At 35.2% G+C, this 21,470-nt stretch overlaps 1 protein-coding gene across 1 annotated transcript in view; it reads right to left on the minus strand.

The window, feature by feature from the left end:
- Positions 1–1,864: 1,864 nt before the first annotated feature.
- The window catches only part of PRKX (protein kinase cAMP-dependent X-linked catalytic subunit), a 57,497-nt gene continuing 37,891 nt past the window's right edge, over positions 1,865–21,470 (minus strand). The window contains exons 4-9 of the mRNA XM_063392798.1: positions 20,453–20,572; positions 14,316–14,411; positions 10,604–10,661; positions 8,537–8,614; positions 6,112–6,260; positions 1,865–5,692 (exon numbers count right to left, since the gene is read on the minus strand). Of these exons, the coding sequence (XP_063248868.1) occupies positions 6,135–6,260; positions 8,537–8,614; positions 10,604–10,661; positions 14,316–14,411; positions 20,453–20,572 (478 nt within the window). The 3' untranslated portion in view covers positions 1,865–5,692; positions 6,112–6,134. The remainder of the gene's footprint in view (positions 5,693–6,111; positions 6,261–8,536; positions 8,615–10,603; positions 10,662–14,315; positions 14,412–20,452; positions 20,573–21,470) is intronic.

Raw genomic sequence — 21,470 nt, forward strand, 5'->3', positions numbered from 1 at the left:
CAAACAACTAAAAAAAAATCTGAAGCTGGCTAGTTGTTAAATCTGACACCGACTACACCTTTCAAGCTGATCATGTAAAAATCAGTATAATAGAGACATCAGCTACATGGCACCTTAAAGTTCTGCATATCAGGACAGGCCTGCATTTTTGGTGTTTTAAGATTGTGTATTTGGGATGTGCCTGAGACTTCAGTGGCCTGAACTACAGATGCAGCAAGAGATGTTAGACTCTCAAGTGCCCCAGCAACTCATTGGCACTGAAACAAATGCAGTGAATCAGATAAACCTACCTGAAGCTGAAGTTGGCATAATAGCCCCATTGACTGCTGCACTTTTCACAGAATAGTCATTTCAAATATGACTGCACAAAACTAGAAAAGCATTTGGATACATAGAAGGAAAATTGTATGATTCAGCTTGCTAAAACTTTACAGTATTTCTGGTTTTAAGGATAAATACAAAGCTTGACATACATTTGTATGTAGTGATTTTTTGAGGGGCAAATGGAAAGGGGTCATGGAAGACAGAATGGAATCATCTTCTAGGGAGAGCAGCAGAAGAACCTTCTACTTTCCCTGTGAAAAGCTGCTCAGATGGAAGCAACTAGCAGGAGTTTGTACTTAGAAGGGCTTGACTTGTGAGTTATATAAGAATTCACAAAGTACTGGGCAGGATCCAGATGTAACAGTGGCAGTTGCTTGCTACCATTCCTTATAGAATCATACCTTTACTGGTTAACAGTGGGTCACAGAACAGTGGCCTATTGTCAAATGCTGTTTTAAGAGTGTTTTGCCCTAAAAAGGACTAACAAAGCATGAAGTGAGAGATTTGGGGGTAGTGACCGTGGTCCAATGAAACCTACCTGCCCTGAGTGAGTGAAAAAGTGTATTTTGAATGGCCTCTGTTGGAAAAGATAAAGAGTTACACGTGCATTCAAAAAATATACAGCACTCAGGACGAATGAATAAAAACTCCCTCACATGGCTGGAGTATGAACAAGACGCCAAACAAAATTCTTTTGTTACCATTCAAAAATTTCCTGTGTTTTAACTGAAAAGTCCTTCTGATTCATGTCAAGGACATGACTGAAAACTTGCCACGGCTCATTGCAGTGTTCCTTCACTTTCCATCAGCAGTCTCTTGAAGCACATGACATAGTGGTTTATAAGTGAAAAACACAAAATGTTTTTTGTGTATTCAGTTCTGTGGATCAATGCACAGAATTTAGAATTAAGCCAGGCAAAAAAAAGAAGAAATATTCTGTCTTGAAAAAATGAACCCTTAACTAGTCCAAATTGTATCCAGTAGCTTCTATGGCTACGTAATTATGGCCAGATGATGATATCTAGGGCATAAGAAATAAAATACATTTGACCCAAGAGAAGGAATTTACACACAAACAGCTAAACAAATGTTGTTAAAAATGAACTTTTCATGTTTGATGGAAGATGAAATTAAGGGTAAGTTAGGTGTGCCTGACATGGTCAGAATATTTTTTGTAACATTGTAAGAGTATTTTTCAATGCTTAAAGAAATGGATTGAACTGAGTGTTCTGGACAGTGTTCAGGTCATTAAGTTATGAAAATGTCAAAGCAATTAGGGTCATATATTCAAAGTTTAATGAGAAGTCCAAGTTAACACTTTGGATTATTGGTGCACTACCTGAAATGGTTTTGAAAATGCACTTTTTGATGCTTCTTCCACACCATCTGAAATCTGTTCCAACACTTGTGTCTTGTTCTGAAAAGGCTTTAAATGTGGAAAATAGGAACAGTTGTTTTTCTGCTCTTCTCGTCTCGCCTTCACCATTTTCTTGGATGAAGAACCCCAATCTCCTCCCAGCATAAATGGAAGCAAACTAGGTTTAAACATTTGAAAAGATATAAAGGTTTATTAAATGAATCCAGATTTGACAGCTATTACATTAAATTAAACAGCAATAAAGTTTTACTAGGGTTTATGTACAGATCACAGTGATTTTTCATTGTGCAATGAGGGCTGATTTTGTAACTTTGAACAGTACTTACACATGAGCTACAACAAGCAACCAGCAACACACAACATTAGCCCAAGTGAACCTCGCAAGTCGAGCAGTCCAAACTGATCATGTAGCACACAAACGCCTGCTACCACTATCACTACTTACTACACAACAGAGTATTTATAAAGCAGTCAAGGTTTGCCATAGAAAAGTGCAAAACATGGGAAGTCTGTACATAGTACAGTACAAAAAGGAATCATGCTACAGTCATTGAAAGCTGAAAAATAATTCTATAGCATAGGAAGCACTGCATCACAACTCTTCTGAATGGCAAGCAGATGGGCTGAGGAACAGCCATATCTTCATTGCTTTCAAAACTGTAAAATCCCTGTTTATCCATTTAAACATAGTTTAGTACCTATATTTGATCCATAACAATGACTTTCTACAGTGGAAGATCACATTAGTTAAAGCTCAGTAGCACACATGTTCATTGATCAAGCTAATTTACAGGAAAATCTACAGCATGTTCTTCATTGAAATATGAAGCATTTATATCATTTGGTTACAAGGCAATTGAGTTTACAATTCATGTCTATCACTTAAAACCTCAGATTGAGCAATTAATATATATATCTGTAAAACTCAAAAATAAAGGGTTTTTTTTAATGTTTAACATTCTTGTTCACTGATGTAGAATACCAAAGGCCTGTGGGCTCTCTTGCAAGACAACAGTCCTTATGCAACAGTCTATATGCAAAAGTACACATTAACAGAAAGAATCAAAATAAAATGAACTTCAGAGAACACCCTACTTCAATAGGAACAAAAAAACTCTTCCAGTCTTCCTAAAAAATCCATAAATCCAGAATTCCTAGTGCAGTGTTTAGCTGCATGAGCACTCAGACAGAACTACATTAGTGGGCCAACCCAGTAAAGACTTAAAGCAGACTTGCTTGTGCAAATAAATAAAACAGCCAGGTAATCTCATTAAGTCCAGGACTGGTGGAGAAAATAACTGATCACTTAAAATAATGCTTCAAAATTGTTTTGGTTTTATTTTTTAGTTCAGTATTTGAATAAAAAAAAAAAAATGAAAGCAGTTTTGTACTAGAAAGCATGCTGACGAGGTCAGTAGTAAGGTGTATGTACACATGGCTCGGAAACAATGTAAAGTTTGGATTATCATTATTAATAACATTGTATTCACTTCCTTAGTCTCCATCATAATGAGTGTCAGTGCATCCACTGCCAGCAATGGGTAAGATTCATAAAAAAGAAAATCCACTATCTCCTGCTATTCAAGCATTCAAAACTTCTAATTGCCACTTGTGGCAAATTATTCAAATTCAACTTCACTTCTTTAGATGTAAAGAACTTAAACGGAGAGCACCTTTGAAATCTGAAGAAAAATCCTCTATTTAGCACACTTTCCTGTTGCGGTATGTAAATTTTCAAATAAGAAACTGATGTTGTAGTACTCAGAGTCCATAGAATACCGTAAGCTTGCACATTAAGAAAAACTCACAAACTCTTTGCTCCCCCTTATGCAAAGTAAGCTGTATTTTATGTGCTTCACTTTTTCCAATTGATTTAGAATAACTAATTCCACAGATAAAAACACAGTGGTCCAGATTCATTTTTCCAAGAAAATAAGGTACTTACACAACGGTAAAACTGTAATTTCCTACAGATTGTCCTGTATGTCATTATACATTCCTACATGATATTTACTGAGTGGCACCTGGGGTCATCAAATTGTATAACATCAAACCAGCTTTGTGATATTCCAGCATTACAATTTTAAAATATCCTGATTTTGTTACACATTATGCACTTTTGCCAAGAGTTATAAAATCTATTTAAGTAAGACTTGTTTTATGAAGAAATAATCTAATACCCTGGAAGTTACAGGTTCTCAATAGCACTTCTGTACCATTTAAACAAAAAAAATTGAGATCATTTTTCCACTAGGAGAGTCCATTAACAGATCTGCCATAAAATCGTAAATATGGAGTTTCAGTAGCAATTACAAGAATATCTACTTTGTAGGCGTTCAGGATCTAGTTCAGAAAAACTTCAGCCTACATTTCTTATCGCTTTCAGACCAAAAACATGGTAAGTAGTTTTTGGGAAAAACTGTCAGCATGATCTAATTAAACAGTATTATGTAGAGCCAGGAGTCATAGTAGTAGAACTCCAGAGAGCTGATGTCCTCTGAGAAAAAAAAAAAAAAAAAAAAAAAAAAAAAAAAAAAAAAAAAAAAAAAAAAAAAAAAAAAAAAAAAAAAAAAATTGGTCTAAATACCATAATTTCATTAGAAGTTATCTAAACCCACAACGTCCTAAAGAATGTAATTGCTTTTTGTAATTGAAGCACTTCAAAATCAACTCCCTTATATTAACACAAGTATCACAGTATGTAATATGAAAAAAAACACCCTAAAAAAACAGATTCTGACTCATAGTCAATCTATCCTCATGTTTCTGTGAATTCATAGATATAGATACATACATGTGCACATACTGATAATTTAGAGCTACTGAAAATTAAGCAATATTGCAAATACTTCCAAAACACAGTGTGCTCAAGCTGCTAGAAAGACTTTGTTAGCACAGGATTAAAAAAGAGACTCTGTGCATCTAAGGTTTGAACTCTACACATATGAAATTGCTGGCAGCAGGGACTAGGACATTTTCAAAAGAGGAGAAGCAGAAAAAGAAGGCTGTACTATATATTCAGTTTTTCCTCTGATATTCTGAAGTGTTCAGCATTCAACAACAATTATTTCAGTAATGAAAAAGGTCTGTTATGGCTCATGCTTGGAGAAGACAACAAGCTTGCAAGGGAACAACTCCTGTCAGAGCCAGTTAAAGCTCTTTTATCAGGAGGGACTGACTTGCAAGTTTACAGTGAGTTTTCATGTGAGGAATCTCCTTTCAGACAGTGTATAATCACTCAAAATTCTGGTTTCTAAAGAGACAAAATTGTAACAGAACTTCATAAATTAGCCATTAAGATGCATCTTAAATGACAATAAAACATGCCCTTGTCATTCTGCTTTCAAGTACTATGGTTGTAAGTGTGAGGCATTGGAAACTTTAGGTACAAATCTTCTCTAAAACGTAATTATTTTTGTTTTTTACAAAGAATTATAAAATGTATATAAGATGATGAAAAACTCACTTATCCTTTTTTAAGACTTTTATTCCTAAAGAACTTCTTGAAAAAACATTATTTGAAAAATAAAAGTCATAGACTCTGCAAAGTACAAAAATTTACATCTTTGCACAATTCCTGTGCTTTAGTTGTACTGTATTCATTATATACATATATACTAATTTGTGCTTTTAATTACACAAGTTTAGTATAAACTTATAAAATTAAGTCTATGAGCTAACTATGCAAAAAGGATCTGGGAATAGCAGGAAACTTAATTCAACCATAAGTTAAAAAAAATAATCCTAAAAATATCATTTTAGTTAGTCTACTTCAGAGCAGACTACCATTATTACAATTTACTAAACTAAAGTCAAATGTTTACAGCAAAAAATTATTCCTGCCTGCCTCCATCTTTTTTGATATTTCTTATATACTAATACACATATCTGAATGCAGTATCACTCTTAGCCACAAAGAAAATCTTCCTTTACATCTGAACTCCATCATTCTTCAGACTTGCTCTTAGTACTTCAACTTCCTTCCAGTTTCTAAGACAAAAAAAAAAGAATATAAAACTCAAGGTGGACTATTTGAATTCAGTAACAAGTACCGACCTATCACAATTATAAGAGAGAATATCCAGGGTACAGAATTAATTTGATAATCTTATTCCTCTAGAGTCTGCATTGTAAGTAGTAAACCTTACAGTTTTATCTATCACACTTCTTTATCTGTCAAATCCATCTAGGTATTTCCTTTTAACACACTCTTTTAAAATACTTAAGGACAGAAGGACTTATATATCTGTATGCAAATAAACCTTCATCACTGTAGAAAACCAAATCCTGTGAGTTAAGTGATTTTTGTCACTTCAACCGATTAGGAATCAGAAAATGTAATTTCTGCATATTGTTCTCACTCACAGATGTGCAGTGTTTTCAAGGGCACTCTTGACATTTGGACATACCTTGTCCAGTGCAGATGTCACACTCAGAAGTTCTTGAAAATTTCTAGATCTTTAGGAGGTACTGGAGGTGTCTTGTTCCAGTCATCTTCAGGATAAGCTTCAAAATTGGAAGTATCCCCATCATTGGATACTTTGGGCACTATGGGAGGCTAGTCAGAAGAAGCACAGCAAAAGTGTTAGTTGAGCTCCTGTCCATCACACTATTCTGTAAAAGGTCTAGTAAACAAATGGAGTAAAGATTTACAGTTCACCTTTACCTTAATAATGAGTGGCATGAGAGAGAGAAGTTTGCAGCAACACATACACATTCCCACACTTCGTCAATTTTACAGTTAAGTAATGTGGTTAAAAGACACTTAGATTAATTAATAATTAATACACTTAATACAGATACCTATTTCATTGAGCACTAGCTTCTTTTCAACTAAGAATCTCTATAGCAGCATGGGAAACTGCACCATATTGCAGGGAAAAGCCTCCTTTTCACTGCTTTCAAATAGACTGATTGCTTTCAAAGAGGTTGAAATTACCAGCTTCTGCCCTATCAATTGTGGTTTTTCCTAACCTAGCAATAAATTCAAGCAGGTAAAGAAATTGCTTCACCATAATTAATTTCAAAAGGATGGCTATAAAAGTAGCTTAATTCAAATGGATTGTTTTTATGAAACTTGAAGGCACCAAGAGAAGTATCCATTTTTTCTCTGTTTCACAGAGGATCCTTTCAATTTCTAGCTTGTTTGTCAGCTTCACAGTAGCTGTAGTTTTAACTTGTCTTAAATCCAACACTGAGAATACTCTGCCCTTCTGGCCACGGACTATGAGATAAAGATCCTTTCAGGGACATTTCATTAACTGCAGGCGTTAATGAAGGGCAAACCTCCTTTCCTCTCTCAGGGGACATTCATCTCTCTATCCTCTTCTCAGCAACTGAGAGCTTAATTATCATGCTGAGTCCAACAGAACACTTCAGAATGAGAAAATCTTACAGACGATCAGTGAACTGGCTCAAAGTAATACCACAGACAGAATTTTATTATAAAGTATGGCAAAATGCTATTCTGCATATCCTCAAAAAGGTAAAAGTCTGGCTTTCACTAGCTCATGAGATCTTATCTGATCTTTTGGGTTTCTCAAAACGATGTCATCAGCAGTAGGTTTTCAATGGGAAAGACGGGTCCCTGTAATACAGGACTTCTAAGCTTCAGCCAACAGCAGAATCCTAATTTTGTGCCTGGCAGTCACAGTAATACTGCCCAGATGCTGAGGAAAATGTGCAGAATCTGCTCTGCCCCTGAGAACTGTCTGCTCCACTGTGGGCAGTGCCTGGTACCCCTCCTCCTTGTAAGCATTTATATGTAACAGTATTTATAGTAATTACCTACAAAAATGTGATTTCATTACAATGCATATACATTAAAACATCAACTGGGTGCAGTAATGGTTAAAAATAAAACAAACCCACACACTTAGAAGACTGTAAACTTATTTTTTCTAAAGAGAAAAGTCCCTTAAAACTTTGTATTAGATATTGTTTAAAAGAATACATCAAGAAAATTTTAATATTGTCTCCTTCCTTTTTTTTTTTTTTTTTTTTTTTTTTTTTTTTTTTTTTTTTCAATAACTCAAGGTATCTACCTGGAATTTAAGTGCAAGAAACTAAAGCAATGAATATAAAAACAAATGTTTAATTGGTATTTGATTGACTGCATATGGTAACCCAATCTCTCCTACAGAAAATCACTGCTGTAAGGAATTGTACAAGTTAGAAAACTCTGAGGAAGGAAAGAAAAAAGGCAGTTTTACTTCCAAAAGACTTTAAAAACCATTTTGCAGTGTTGATAGCTTTTGCAAATATCTGCCATAATACAATACTAGAATTCAGCGCTATTAAAAACTATGTTGGAATTACATTCATAAATCCTTCTCTTTCACCATCCCTATTTCTCCTACTCCCATGTCCTTTACTTTTTATTACAACATTTACCTGAATTGAACTTGGCACTAAAATTTAAAGCCCGGAGTAAAATACTTCCATATATGTAAGGACAAGGAAAACAAGAACAATAAAATCAACAAATTATCAATCCCTTCCGCCTCCTCAAATAAACAAGAAAAAAACCCACAACAAGTAATCACTTACAAAACTCTAAACCTGAAAACTAAGTTTTGTATTAACTAATCAGCTTCAGCAAACTAAAGCAGGAATTTTTTAGACAGTATATAGACAAAAATGCAACTAGACATTCATACAATCAACTGTGCATTGCAAAAAGGCAAATATGCATTTAATTACTAAGTGTGCATATCTATGTGGTTATACACACACAAACACACAGATGCAACAGCCAACAAACCTTCAACAGATCAGCTTAAATGAACAATGATTTCTCCTTCTGATGTCCTATACAGTATTTGTAGAATGTACCTTTAGTCTCCTTTGAGGTACAGCATCCCAGTCTATAGACCTGAACCATCGATGTCTCTTCACATCATCTGCTCCATTCTTTAAGGAAAGAAATCAAAATAACTATTTTTAAGCCACATGTATGCCAAACCATGTATTTCATTACAAGGACTATGACATCAAAGCAGACTTTCTTTTTTTCAGGTGATAATCATTAGAAGATTTTGAAGGATAAATTTACAGTGTTAATTCCCTAGCAGGTCCTGAGTTTCAGCAATAAATCCCAACTATTTTTGATTTAGGGTTTGTTTGGGCTTTTTTCAGCATTCTTCTGACACAATGGAGATCAAGAACAGGCTTTAAAATACCACAAAACCATTCACTAGAGTCCTATTTATTTTGTTTTCTCCAACATTTTAGAGAATGCCTTTTATTCAGATATACTTTCTAATTCTTGCTCTATAAAAATAAATGATGGTGTTTAAAATAAAAATAATGTCTGGGAAGTACATACTTTTTTCAAGTATTACAGGCATTTAATGCTGACAGCAAGAAGTTCTCAGTACTGTTATGAAAGTAAATATATTAAAACATTTGTTTACATTTTAGATATACAGCTAAAGGTGCATTTGCCTTGTAATGATTATTCTCTCTGGGGTGCCTGCTTTATTTATGTACATAAGAAACAAAAATGTCTCCTTTTTTCATGATTAAGCTTGTTTCAAGCACAGACTTATTCTCAAGGCATTAAGCCCTGGGGAAAAACAGCTGGTTTTCTGTCTCAGGCCTGATCACAGCATAGCACTCAAGATTATATCATGTATAGCTCCACAAAATGAAGCATTATCAGACATTTGGGTTTGTTCAGATTTAGGTGGACTGGGATTTCCATGCTCCTATACAATGAGGCATCAAGGAGAACAGTATCACCCAGTTCCTTCAAAAGCAATGACTGAATGCTTCACAAGAAAATGTTCAGTGGGATTTACATCTTTTTAAACCAATTATGATCATGGAAAAGGATCAGACACAGGTCTGACCTAGTGCTCCCACCCCAAAATCTGCTCTTAATTAGAACTGGTTTTCATTTAAGTATTTTAGGCAATTGTGGGGAAAACCCCAAAACAAACCTAAGCAACCACAGACCAAAAAAATCCACCTAAACAACACAAAACCCAGCCAAACACATTTACCAAAGCCCAGTTTTAAATAAGTCAATATTTGCTTTTGTTCTTGTTTTCCTTCAAAACTGTCCAAAGATATAAAAGTTTTCACTAGTAAATGAGTTTGAAAATTTTCAGCTTAAGAAATCCTTCTGAAAAACACTACAAAGGATTCTGAAGAATAGAAAAACATTCTTACCAATCATTTACACTTCTATCAATATGTAAAAAAATCCCTGGATGATTGTGCACCTTTTACCTTCTTCACCTATGTTTACCATTCCATGTGTCTTGGGCCAAAAAACAAACCTCTAACATCCCTTGCCCAGAGAAATAAAAATTTTAGATGTCTCTCAAGAAATGAAAGATTATACAAACTAATTTCAGTATCTATTGTCTTCATAAATCTGTTCAGATTAGGGTAAATAATTCTTCCTGGTGGAAGAGTATTTGACTGTGCCTAATCAGCCACACCAAGACAATGACCAGGTATCATAGTGTTACAACAATCCTTATACTCCTAGAAATAATTTTTAAACTTCAATTTTGATTAGTGCTCCTTCTAGGATTAACACCTCCTCAAAAAAAGAACCAAATGAGCTGGCACCCTGTACTACAGGACTTAATAACATGTTTCTGGTATAATCTAGGTTTTCACGTTAATGAACGGGGTAGGAGTGCTGGTGAGGAGAGAGGGAAACCATCATTAGGAGTAGCATTAATCCAAACTGTAGAATGATTTTAAGAAAAACAGAAATACAGAGGTTAAACTTTGCATTTAGGATTGCATAACCTATGTAAGGTATGGGAGAATGTATCTGTTTTATACTTATAAAAACAAAAACTCTATGATGAGCTAGTCTATATAGTTCCTACAGAATTATTTCAACCTTGTGCTGTGTTACACTAAAGATTTTACACTGACCTTCATATTTCCTAGTCGTCTTGTTCTGTCAACCACAAGTAGCTTCTTAATAAGGTCTCTGAAGTAAAAAAAAAAAAAAAGTTCTCTGTTAAACAGAAGTAATTTATATTTGACTGTCAAGTGTTATAGAATAAAGACATGCTTCCCTTTGATCCATTAACTTCTTCATATTTTAGGACATTTAGGAGTAAACAATAAAAAAGAGTCCAACAGAATTCTAGCAGATTTCTTTTAGAGTCTTCCAAGAAACAAAGGAAAAAAACTCTCTCTCTCTTTCTCTCTCTCTCTTCCCCTGCCCCTTGCCAAGTAGCACCATTTCATTCTTTGCATTTTTGTATTTTGCTGGGCATTCCAAGTCTCAAAATGTGTCTCCAATCTGTTTCTCAAGACTCAACCCTAAAATATATTAAAAAAGCAGATAAAGCTGCATCCTCATCTTTATGCTAAATATCCAGGGAAATCATGGAAGAGCTAGTCATCTGCTTAAAACTAGTAATATCTATAATTCCATTGAAAACAAAACGCCTCACCGAGATACTGGGCCACTGAACAGTTCTACATAAAGCTAAATCAACATTTTAAAAAAATAAGTTTAGAGACATAAAACTCTTCCATTTTAATAGCAAAGTACTTCAAATATTAAGCCCCAAACAACTATGACATAAACAAAAAGTATCAGAATTTATGGAATTAGCTTGATTACTTATGAGTTGAAAGAAAAATATGGCTTCATATTTCTATAAGCAGTTACATTTTATCTCAAAGATTATTTTGCTATTCGGTTTTAGAAAAATGGCATTCTGGACTAATTGCATAAAGTACCAATGACAAGAAAGAATAAAAGTTTAACCATGCTTATTTCTATAATTTCAAGAAGTCCTGAGAGATGATATACAGCATGAGATGCTGGAGATTAAAGAGTATGGCTAGTTCAAATTTTTAACAATATGTGAGGTTAAAAAAAAGTCAGCAGTTTTTTTTACAGCAGAGAGCACAAACATAACAATGACACACATGCTTCTCTCCATCCCTACCTGTAATGTCTACTATCCCTCCCAAAAATAGCATTGTATCACCTATCCTTGAAATCACAAAAGTGTGTACAAAAAAGAACATATGAACTGAATTTGCAGGACTTTTTTTTTGTTGTTTAAAAAGCTGTTGCATTTGGCAGGAATACAATTTATACAACTTGGAAAAAATTAAATTACTAGATATAAGAATAAAAAAGTCCATGTAGAAAGCAATTTTTGAAACTCTCATGATTATTTCAGACAATTAATATATGAATTAGATTAAATCAGGTGACCAACTCCTTTTACAGTCACCTTTGCAGAAATATTACTTTCTACTTCAAAAAGAAGATCATTCCTTATGGAATAGGCTACAAGGATGACTATAAGCACACTTAAAACAGAAGAAGGACTGAAAAGAAATCCAGAAACCCAAACAGAAATTCACAGAGTTTGTGGCCAAAGACACTTTCCTATTCCTATAAAACCAGACAACATTTCATGGATCATTCTTGGCTTGCTTCAAAAATTCATCACAGAACAGTTAAGGGATAAGCTTACTTGGTGATACAGTGTTGTCACTAAAGATGATAGTTGCTGCATTGGACTGGTGAAATATCCATTGAATTGAAACAAATAATAAATGGTTCAGCAGTTCTTTATTACACTGGTTTTAAAATATCATTTAAAATGATGTTAAAATTAATTCAATAGATATGCTGGTGTCTGTATTTGGAGAATCAAATTCCACATGAAGGTCTCTCCAGACCAATAATCAATAAAATGACAGTGACATTTTGTTTGGAGTTTTCCAAAACTGGGTTTGCAAAGAAAGGTTTAAAAAAGCAGTAAGAAAGAGGGAAAGCAGAAGTGGTACAAATTCAGAAAGTAAAAAGTATGGGAGGGTGATTGGTGAGTAAAAAATGTCAATGCCTGTAAGCTCAGGTAGTACATATCCCTGAGAAGTGTTCTCAGAGTTCAGAAAGGGAAATAGCTTTGCTGCCTCAGAATGGAGAGCTGAAACACTGTATAGCCCTTCAGACACAATATAGTACTTCAGACACAATCTGGATGTGACAGGACCGACCAAGACTACCTTCTTTCTGGATGAAATACTGACTTATTGGAAGAAGAGAGGGAAAACAGATGGGTTAGAAGGAAAAGTTGACTGCCTTCATTGGACAAAATAATCTTGCCACTTGCTATAAGCTAGTAGAGATGTAGAGATGTTCAAAGACTATCCAGTTCTGTACATTGTGGTTTAAAAGAAGGAAGAGGGACTGACATCCAAGACACTGTGCTCAGAACTCAGCTGCAGAAAGCAAGTGAAGCCACAGGAGTAGTGTGGCCAGCAGGACACACCAGTGATTGTCCCCCTCTCCTGGCCAGTGGTGAGGCCACACCAAGTGTTCCTGTGTCCAGTTTGGGGCCTCCCGCTTCAAGAAAGACACTGAGATGCTGGAGTGTCCACAAAAGGGCAATGGAGCTGGTGAAGGGCCTGGGGTAAGTCCTACAAGAGTGTCTGAGGGAGCTGGGATTGTTTAGCCTGAATAAAAGGAGGCTCAGGGGTGACCTTATTAGTCTCTGTGACTGCTTTCACTATATTGGACGAGCTAGTGATGATAACCTAACCCGAGGTGCTCCACCTTCTGATCACAGTATTATAGTTCAGTGCACAGAACACTCCAAGAAATAATCAGTTTTCTTTCCAAGGTCAACTGGATTAGGAAGACCAGACAATGAGACTACACTAAACTGGAAACAGTGTAGAGCTACGAAAAGAAAACTGGTACAAAGAAATGAAAACATGAGACACTAACTAGTCAGCCTAAGGGGATGAAGACATGCTTCATACAGTGCACCTGATGATTCAGTGGAAGCATAAATCTTTCTCAAATGATTAGTTTTGCTTTTAATTGTTTACCCAGTACTGACAGCAAGTGCCTCTCTAAGGTCACTATAAAAACATCATGAATGATTAACATAGGAATAACTTCCTGTCTTCACTCCCTCACTCATTCATTCAGTTATCTCTGGTCCTTAGGAGAAATTTCATGTTTATAATTGCATTTTCTCTGTTTCAATGTTTAATAAAAATTATTTCAGTTATGGAATTTTTGAATAGGGAAAAAAACCCGGATTTAATCTGCAATAAACATTTAAAAATTACCAAGTACTGAAAATTAAACCCACATTACATGTGTACGTAATACTGCATATTGAACTGGGCCCCTGCTATCATAAATGTAAGTTGATTTTACACTAGAACTTCTGAAGTGCCAGAGTCCTCTCAAGTAATTATGCTCAGAGTGATTTAAGTGGTATGTATCTATAGATAGGAAGTTTAGTGTTCTCTTCCTGCGCTCCTAATTTTTACTCAGATTATCTCCTCATATTTCTCCTCTTGACCTTCTTACAGAACAAGCCAGTGGGGTTTGCACAAGGTGGAAGAGCATTTAATATCCCATAATACACAGAAAAGAGAGTCAGATATTATCTTACAACTGTATCACCACCTTGAAGTCTACTAATATATAAGTTTATTTGGACTGAAAGTGTAAATGTAATACATAATATTTTCCAACACGATGTTACAGCAAATCAGAATCTGAAATGAGGTCTTCTAAAAAGACTTTTCAGAAACAGTGCTGAAGAGATGTTTAGAATAGAAAAGACAGTGTTGGGAGTCATGGACTTACTTTACATATAAATCCAAATGCCTCGGGAAATCTATTTTGCCAGCAAGAATCTTCTGATATATACCAAATGGATTGTCATCAAAAAATGGAGGAAACCTGTTTTAATACAGAAAAATTTTAGATGTTAGAAAAGGAAGTTCTAAAAATCTTATAAGCAGTATTATGTAATAACATTTTTCCTCAAAAACAATTGATTATATTGGTCTTTTTGGTAGGACGCTACCATTCAAATAGTATCTTAATAATTTAAGGTTGTCACTGTAAAATAGAAAACATTTTTGTACGCAACACATTGAATGCAGAACTAAAATTTAAATATAATAACAGACTAGAAAAATATAAAATTGTTACACAGTTGCAGTAAAAATATAATTTATGAAACAAATTTTCAGTGTTAAAAGTAAAAAAATGCTTTGCCTTATATCTCTAAAGCCCAGGGATATACTTTCCAAAAGAACATGACCATTTTTGATCTTGTCCTATAACTGCAGGCACACCCTTATTTTTACCAGTTTCTTTCTAAAGTGTTAAAGGATCTTCACAAGAATACATTATCCAGTTCAGCTATTTGTTGTACTTCTTGAATTTAAGTGTATGTTTTGCTAGATAAGGTTTTTGAAACAGACTACTCACAACTCTCTACGTGCAGCTGCCTTTCTGTGTAGGACAGATAAAGTTTTCATTTCATAACCTTCCCCACGATGAATAGTAAATTAACATGTAATTAAAATTCTACATCTATATTTTCTATGAAGTTCTTTTTGAAGTTATGAGCCGACAGAGAGACTACTTTTTGTACAGCTACAGTAAGAACTGAGAGTTTTCTGCTGTGCTTCCTTTTCTAGTACAGTACATCCCCAATGGCATCAGTACAGGCAGCTGAGCCCGAGTGCCGACAGCTTTCTCAGTGTCAGGCACGTTCTTAGAAGTTACCACAGGAAACCTTCTAAGGGAATGGAATAACTCATTCAGTAATCTCAGTCCTGCTTTGCCCTCTGTAACACGACCAAAGCAACCCTCTTAATATGCTTCTGCCTCAAAATCCCGACAGAATTAAAGAAACCCGCAGGTATTGAGTGGTGACCATATTAATAACATCCACCCACTATTACAGTTTAATTAAAATATTTTCACATCTCCCTAACATTTTATAATTACTTTCTCAGAGAATTTAACTGTGTGCATACACTCACAAATACAGTGCTTGTGGCTTTGGAAATCACTGATAGCACAATAGCAAGGATGAAAACAACATTTCTGCAGGCTCTTTTTTTAATTTTATGATACTCAAACTAGCTTATTCCTCAACAAGTACTATACATTATTTCTATTATGTTTTCAGAAGTATTAATTTCTTTATTCAGTTGATTATCAAGTGGATTAGTATTCCCTTTGAAATACTGCAAATTTTGGCCACGGCAATAATCAAATTCCATCAGAATAACTAAGTATAGGTGTCTGTAGCCTTATGGCAAAAAAACCCACAAAAATTCAAAACACTGAAAACCATGACTAAACTACCTGGCTAGGGTAAAACTAAAGGGCATTTTTTGTTGGTGTTCAGAAAGCCAGAGTACTTTATGAAAAATTTCTAGCTAACTGGAAAGCGAAAGAAATCTCAGGAATAATACTTATACAATTAAAAACTCCTGCTTCGACACTAAAGAACAAGGAAAACATGATTGCTATTTAAAATGAACAAGCTTTTCCCACACAAGAAAGACTACCATACAAAGTTTCTTTTTTAGTCAAGCAATCTAAGTATCATTCACATTGTCCACAGTAAGTTGATAAATTCAATTTTCTATTTATTACCTACTAGAATTTATAAACGCATAAAGCAATTAGAATAATATTTTGTAACTATGTATTACAAAGCTGCCAGCTGCAGTAAGTAGATTACTGTACATTACCTAGGTGTGAAATCAAGAAGAATAGAAGGACATCATTTTTTTCATATTTACATGTTTAAATTGCTCTTTGCTTTCCCACTTTGAAAATCCTCAATTACTATGTCTACAGTTCTTGAGAAAAGTTTAAATCACACTTAGCTATACAATAATTTTATGGCAATTCTGCTTAAAGTGCATTTGAACTCTACACAAAATGGCAACAGCTTTGAAAGACTGCAGAGTTTTCTCATGGACAAACCAAGTAACTTGATTTTGATGCTTTTTGTAAATGTCAACCTTCAACACAGCACAGATTTTAGACAAAACAACGCAAGTATTGTGCTGGGAGCTACCTAATAAATCAACAAAAATCCCCTTGAGTTCCAGACTTTCTTCACACCACAACACAAATACAAACAGCTGCCTTTTCACCAGCTGAAAAGAAGCTACAAAAAATAACATCTCTGTACATGGGAGAACAGCTGCAAACCATTCCTTTTGCTAACAGAAGCATAACAGTGGCATGGACATCAGTTTCAAAGACAGTCTGAGGAACGAAGCTGTAAAACCTCAAGGGAAAACACACAGGTCTGAGAAAACAAAACTGTAGACAAGAACCATTAACCTACCTAAAATGGCAGACCAGCACATCACTTATGACAACCCAAGCAAAAATAAAAAACACATAGCTCACATTAATACACAAAAGCCGTATTAGCTGCATGTCTGATAACAGTACCATTATGACACATCTAATGTTAAATAAAAAGTATCTTTTTCTCTGCATTAAATTTTAACAGAACTAATTCCTCAAAATAGATGTTCCAACTCTTGTACTGGCAGTTTGTTTAGCTTGTTTAGATTAACTTTATGAAGTAAGTGTTACTCATCTGTTTAGACTTCTTCTCACCCTTGCATCTCCCTGCTCCTTCCCCTTTCTGTATCTTGCTATGTTAAACCTAAACAAGACCTTGCCTTAAACCTAGTTTGTGCAGAAGAAGAATTCCATGGGCCTCCAGAGATGAAGTTAGGGAAATAAGACACTGTAGAACAGGAAGGTGTGGGTTTGTTTGCTTGTTTTTAGAGAGGCCCTTTCCTTATACTCACACCTACCAATTCTTTTCCATTGTTTTTGGGCTTCAGAGACACTAACTTCAGGAAATAACTATCAAATGTCTTACATTAATTTACTTGCAGACGATGGCTTAGTCTTGAAGTTAGGTTTTGTTCACCTTCAAAATATTTTCAGATTTCTTACACCTTCTTTGAATTTTGACGGATAGTTAACTAGTTAACTAGGACTGTTTCTGTAATAAATGCCTTGATAGTAAATATCTAGCCAGATCTTGAGTTAGTGAGGAAAAGTGCATCAAAACACCATTGCCAAGAACAGCAAAAAGTTGATAAAATGCTAAAAGCATACATTCATTGTGACAACCTTCCCATCTAAAGGAAACACATACAAGCCATAAACCCTGCCCTCCTTTAACTCCCACCCCCAAAAAATCCTAATAAAGTAGTATCTATCTATCTATATCTCCAATCTTAAAAAAATCCCATACAAACATTGTCCCCCCCAAAAAACAAAAACAACAACAAACCCAAAAAAACAAACCTCAAAACACAAACACCCCAAACAAACAAGCTTGTAGAGAGTCCCTATTCCAGCTTTGGAAAATGACTGAATGCTGGGTTTTTTTAGTGTTGGACAGAGTCCCCATCCAAAGCAGCATTCAATCATTATTAAGAGCATGTCTATACAAGTGTTGTAGTAAAAAAACCTTAGAAAATCAGACACAGCAGACAGCTGCTCTGTCAATCAGCCTATATAAAACCTCACTCAACTTTCAGGAAAGTGTAAGCTATCTCTGTTGGTTAAAAGTCTCTAAAAGCCAAAGTGTTCATATTAAGCCACCTCCCTTCCATCCCTGCTCCCTCTAATCCAGGTCTCATCCCTTGAGCCAGACAGTGTCATGACACAGAAGATCCTACACAGAAACAACGGCAGCTGCTCCCTTTTTTTATGACCAATATATACCAGTCATATTTCAGTAGAATATACAGCAGTCATACTTCAGCACCTTGCAGTCTTGAGATCTCAACGATTCCAAATATCTTGCTTGATTGCCACCTGCAGTCAGTATGTTAACTTTGTAAACCATGTTTCTATTAGTAGTCTAGTGGAGAGAATCCCATCAACATCTCTGTAAGGCATGCAAATAAAAAAGGCCCAATATCCACTTACACTGAGACCACACAGACCTAACAGAGAGTGGTCCCACTGAAACCCGTGGCAGGAAGGTAAATCACAGCTGGGTGACTGCAGCACCTGACCTCATATTACAGCCCAGACACTTTTATCTACAGTCTTCCTGCTGTCTAGGACTAAGATTAGTGGCAACAAGCTTGCTGGGAATCTCTTTTTTCTCTCTGAGAATCTTTCATCTCTCTGAGAAGGATTCTTTTGACCAGCTTGGGCTGCTCACCTTACTGCAAGCAACAGAAGAAAGGTGAAGCCTGTTCTCTGTACAGATCAGCCTACATAAACAACAACTTCATATTAGACCAGTCAGCCAAGCCTGCCTGGCTCAGCCAGCAACTATTATATATTTTTATTGCTTTACTGTCAACAAATTCCTGAGATTCAAAGTCAGTGTATAGGCTAGCCTTCAGGACACTAAGCAGTGGGTAACAACGCTGTGCTAGGTGAAGTTGTGTTGCTGTTGGGTGAACTTCACAGCAGCACATGCAATGGATTAGAGCTCTAAAGTGACCACCCATCTATCAGGGGAACTACCTGCCCTGGCAAACTTACAAGCTTGTCCAAACACTGGAAGAGTCACCAAAATCACTCTGAAATGACAGTACTGCACAGAGAAAAGGACGAGTAAATCCCAGCAAGGACACTTTGTTCTGATCATTCTGCAAGGCCGCAGATTTATAAGGAAAGACCACAGGGGACACCTGACACACCTGGGGACCAAGAAGGCGCAGAGCGCACGGAGCCAGGTACCAGGAAGAAGCTCTAAGAACTATGAAATCAAACCGATAAATAGACTGTGTTACTTCAGAAGCTATGAAAGCCTTTCTTTTGTCTGCATTTGTCTTATAGCACCCACCACAAATAAGCCAATTGCTTTCAGAAATCCAAATCTTTTTTCAAGTACCCTCAAACAATACAGCCAAGACAAAAAAAAAGTAAAAGGAAAACCATGCAGATGCCTTGTTTAGCACACAAGCACAATTTCACAAGCTGCCTCACATTCAGTTATTTATTTTACTGAAAAAAAAATTATTTTTTTGAAATCAGAGTGGATTGAGACAATTACTTTTATCTAACTAATACTAACAAGTAATGAACAGTTAATTATATTAACACAAGAAACTTTCTTCAGTTTGAATTGATAGCTTCTGAAAACATTGCTTATCGAACAAATTCCAATACACCAAAAGTAGAATTTAAGCAAACTGATTTCAAACAGACTCATAAAGCTTTTCCCTGTCTTCTTCCTCTGGTTTCAAGAAAACCAGTGCTCAGTTGGAATACAAACTGTATTAATAAAAGTCTTCCTACTTGCCACTGTGCATTTTTACTGACTAAAGCTCCACTGTAACTCAGATTTCCTTACACTGGAAATTAATTACAGAAGTAGTCCTGTTCTTTACCCCTTAAATATAAAGAACCTTGTGAATAAAAATCTAAACTTCAGCAAAATCTGATTTTTTAAAGCACATAAGGAAAAGAGAAGCTGTTAAAAAGTCTTAAGTAAAAAAAAAAACAAAAAAAACCCCAAAAAAACCCCAAAAACGCCCCCCCCAAAAAAACCCCAAAAAAACCAAAAAACAAAAAAAACCCCCAAAACAAAACAAAAAAAAACCCCAAAAGAAACCCCAAAAAAACCAAAAAACAAAAAAACCCAAAAAAACCACCAAAAAACAAACAAACAAACAAACAAACAAACAGACCAAAAAAACCCCCCCAAAAAACCACAAAAACCCACACAGAAAACCCAAACCCAAAATGAGAAACAAAACCAATGAAGCCAAAACCCTAAAACATTCCCATAACAACAGTGATATATGTTCTTTTGTAAAGCTTCCCAATTCCTTTCTTCAAAGTCACAAATTAATCTGGTATATCAATATTAAATTTAGCCCAAATTTGCTAAACCAAATATTGTAAACAGAACTAGCAAATAATTCTGTATTACATAATATTGCTCCGGTATGGTAATTATCACTTACCCTGACAACATCTCAAATATAAGAATTCCTAGGGCCCACCAATCCACAGCTCTTCCATGGCCTTTACTTTGTATAACTTCTGGTGCAAGGTACTCAGGAGTGCCACAGAGAGTCCACGTTCTGGTTGTAAAAGAAGAAAAAACAAACAAACAAACAAAACAAATCAACGTGGAACTGAAATAACAGTAATCGGAAAAAACAAACACACACATAAGAAGTACCCAACATATACCTATGTATAAATAAACAGAGAAATAAGAAAGGCCTCTAAAAGATCTAAACAGACTGCTTTGATGATGTTCTCCAATTCTCCAGGAACAGAGGTATAAGAAACTTCCCTGGCAAATAAGAAACTTCCTGTCTCAGAACAAATTTGTGCACTGAGTTTTCCAGCTGGTGTTGTGGTACTCTACCTATTAGCCAATACATTGTTTTGAATTATTAACAGTGTTTTTCACTCTGTAAGCTGCAGACCCTGGGAGTTCATGGACTGACAGGCCCAGCAGAAGACAAGCTTAATGGCCTTTTCCAGCAAAAAAAAAATACTTCATTTAGAAAAAAAATAAGGAAAGGAAGGAGTTTTTAAAGAAGTAGTAGTTTAAATCAGTAAACAGTTGCACATACATGAAGATTTGCTTTACAATCTAAAAACAGTATTAAAATCTAACCTGTCATCACTTCCACAATATTCATTAAAAGGGAAACATTTTGTATTTTTAGTTATTTAAAATATTTACAAGATGTAGTTACGTAAGTGTGAGATAAGTAGGCAATATTTTTTGTGATCTATATTAAAGTAATTTTTAGTAATAGCTTTCTATATAAGGTCAGAATAAAACTATTATATTGCTAACTAATTGAAGCTTAAATTATATAAAGACATGAAACAAATGGAAGCTAGGCAGTTATGTTTACAAAGACCAAATTACATTTGAAAAGAAGAATATTCTGAAATAATTTCTTCCAGAAATGTGAACTTTTCTTTGTAAAAATGCCCATGTAGAATTTGCCTGGCTTC

Source organism: Prinia subflava, chromosome 3 (genome assembly GCF_021018805.1).
Source record: "Prinia subflava isolate CZ2003 ecotype Zambia chromosome 3, Cam_Psub_1.2, whole genome shotgun sequence".
In the NCBI taxonomy this organism is placed as follows: domain Eukaryota; kingdom Metazoa; phylum Chordata; class Aves; order Passeriformes; family Cisticolidae; genus Prinia; species Prinia subflava.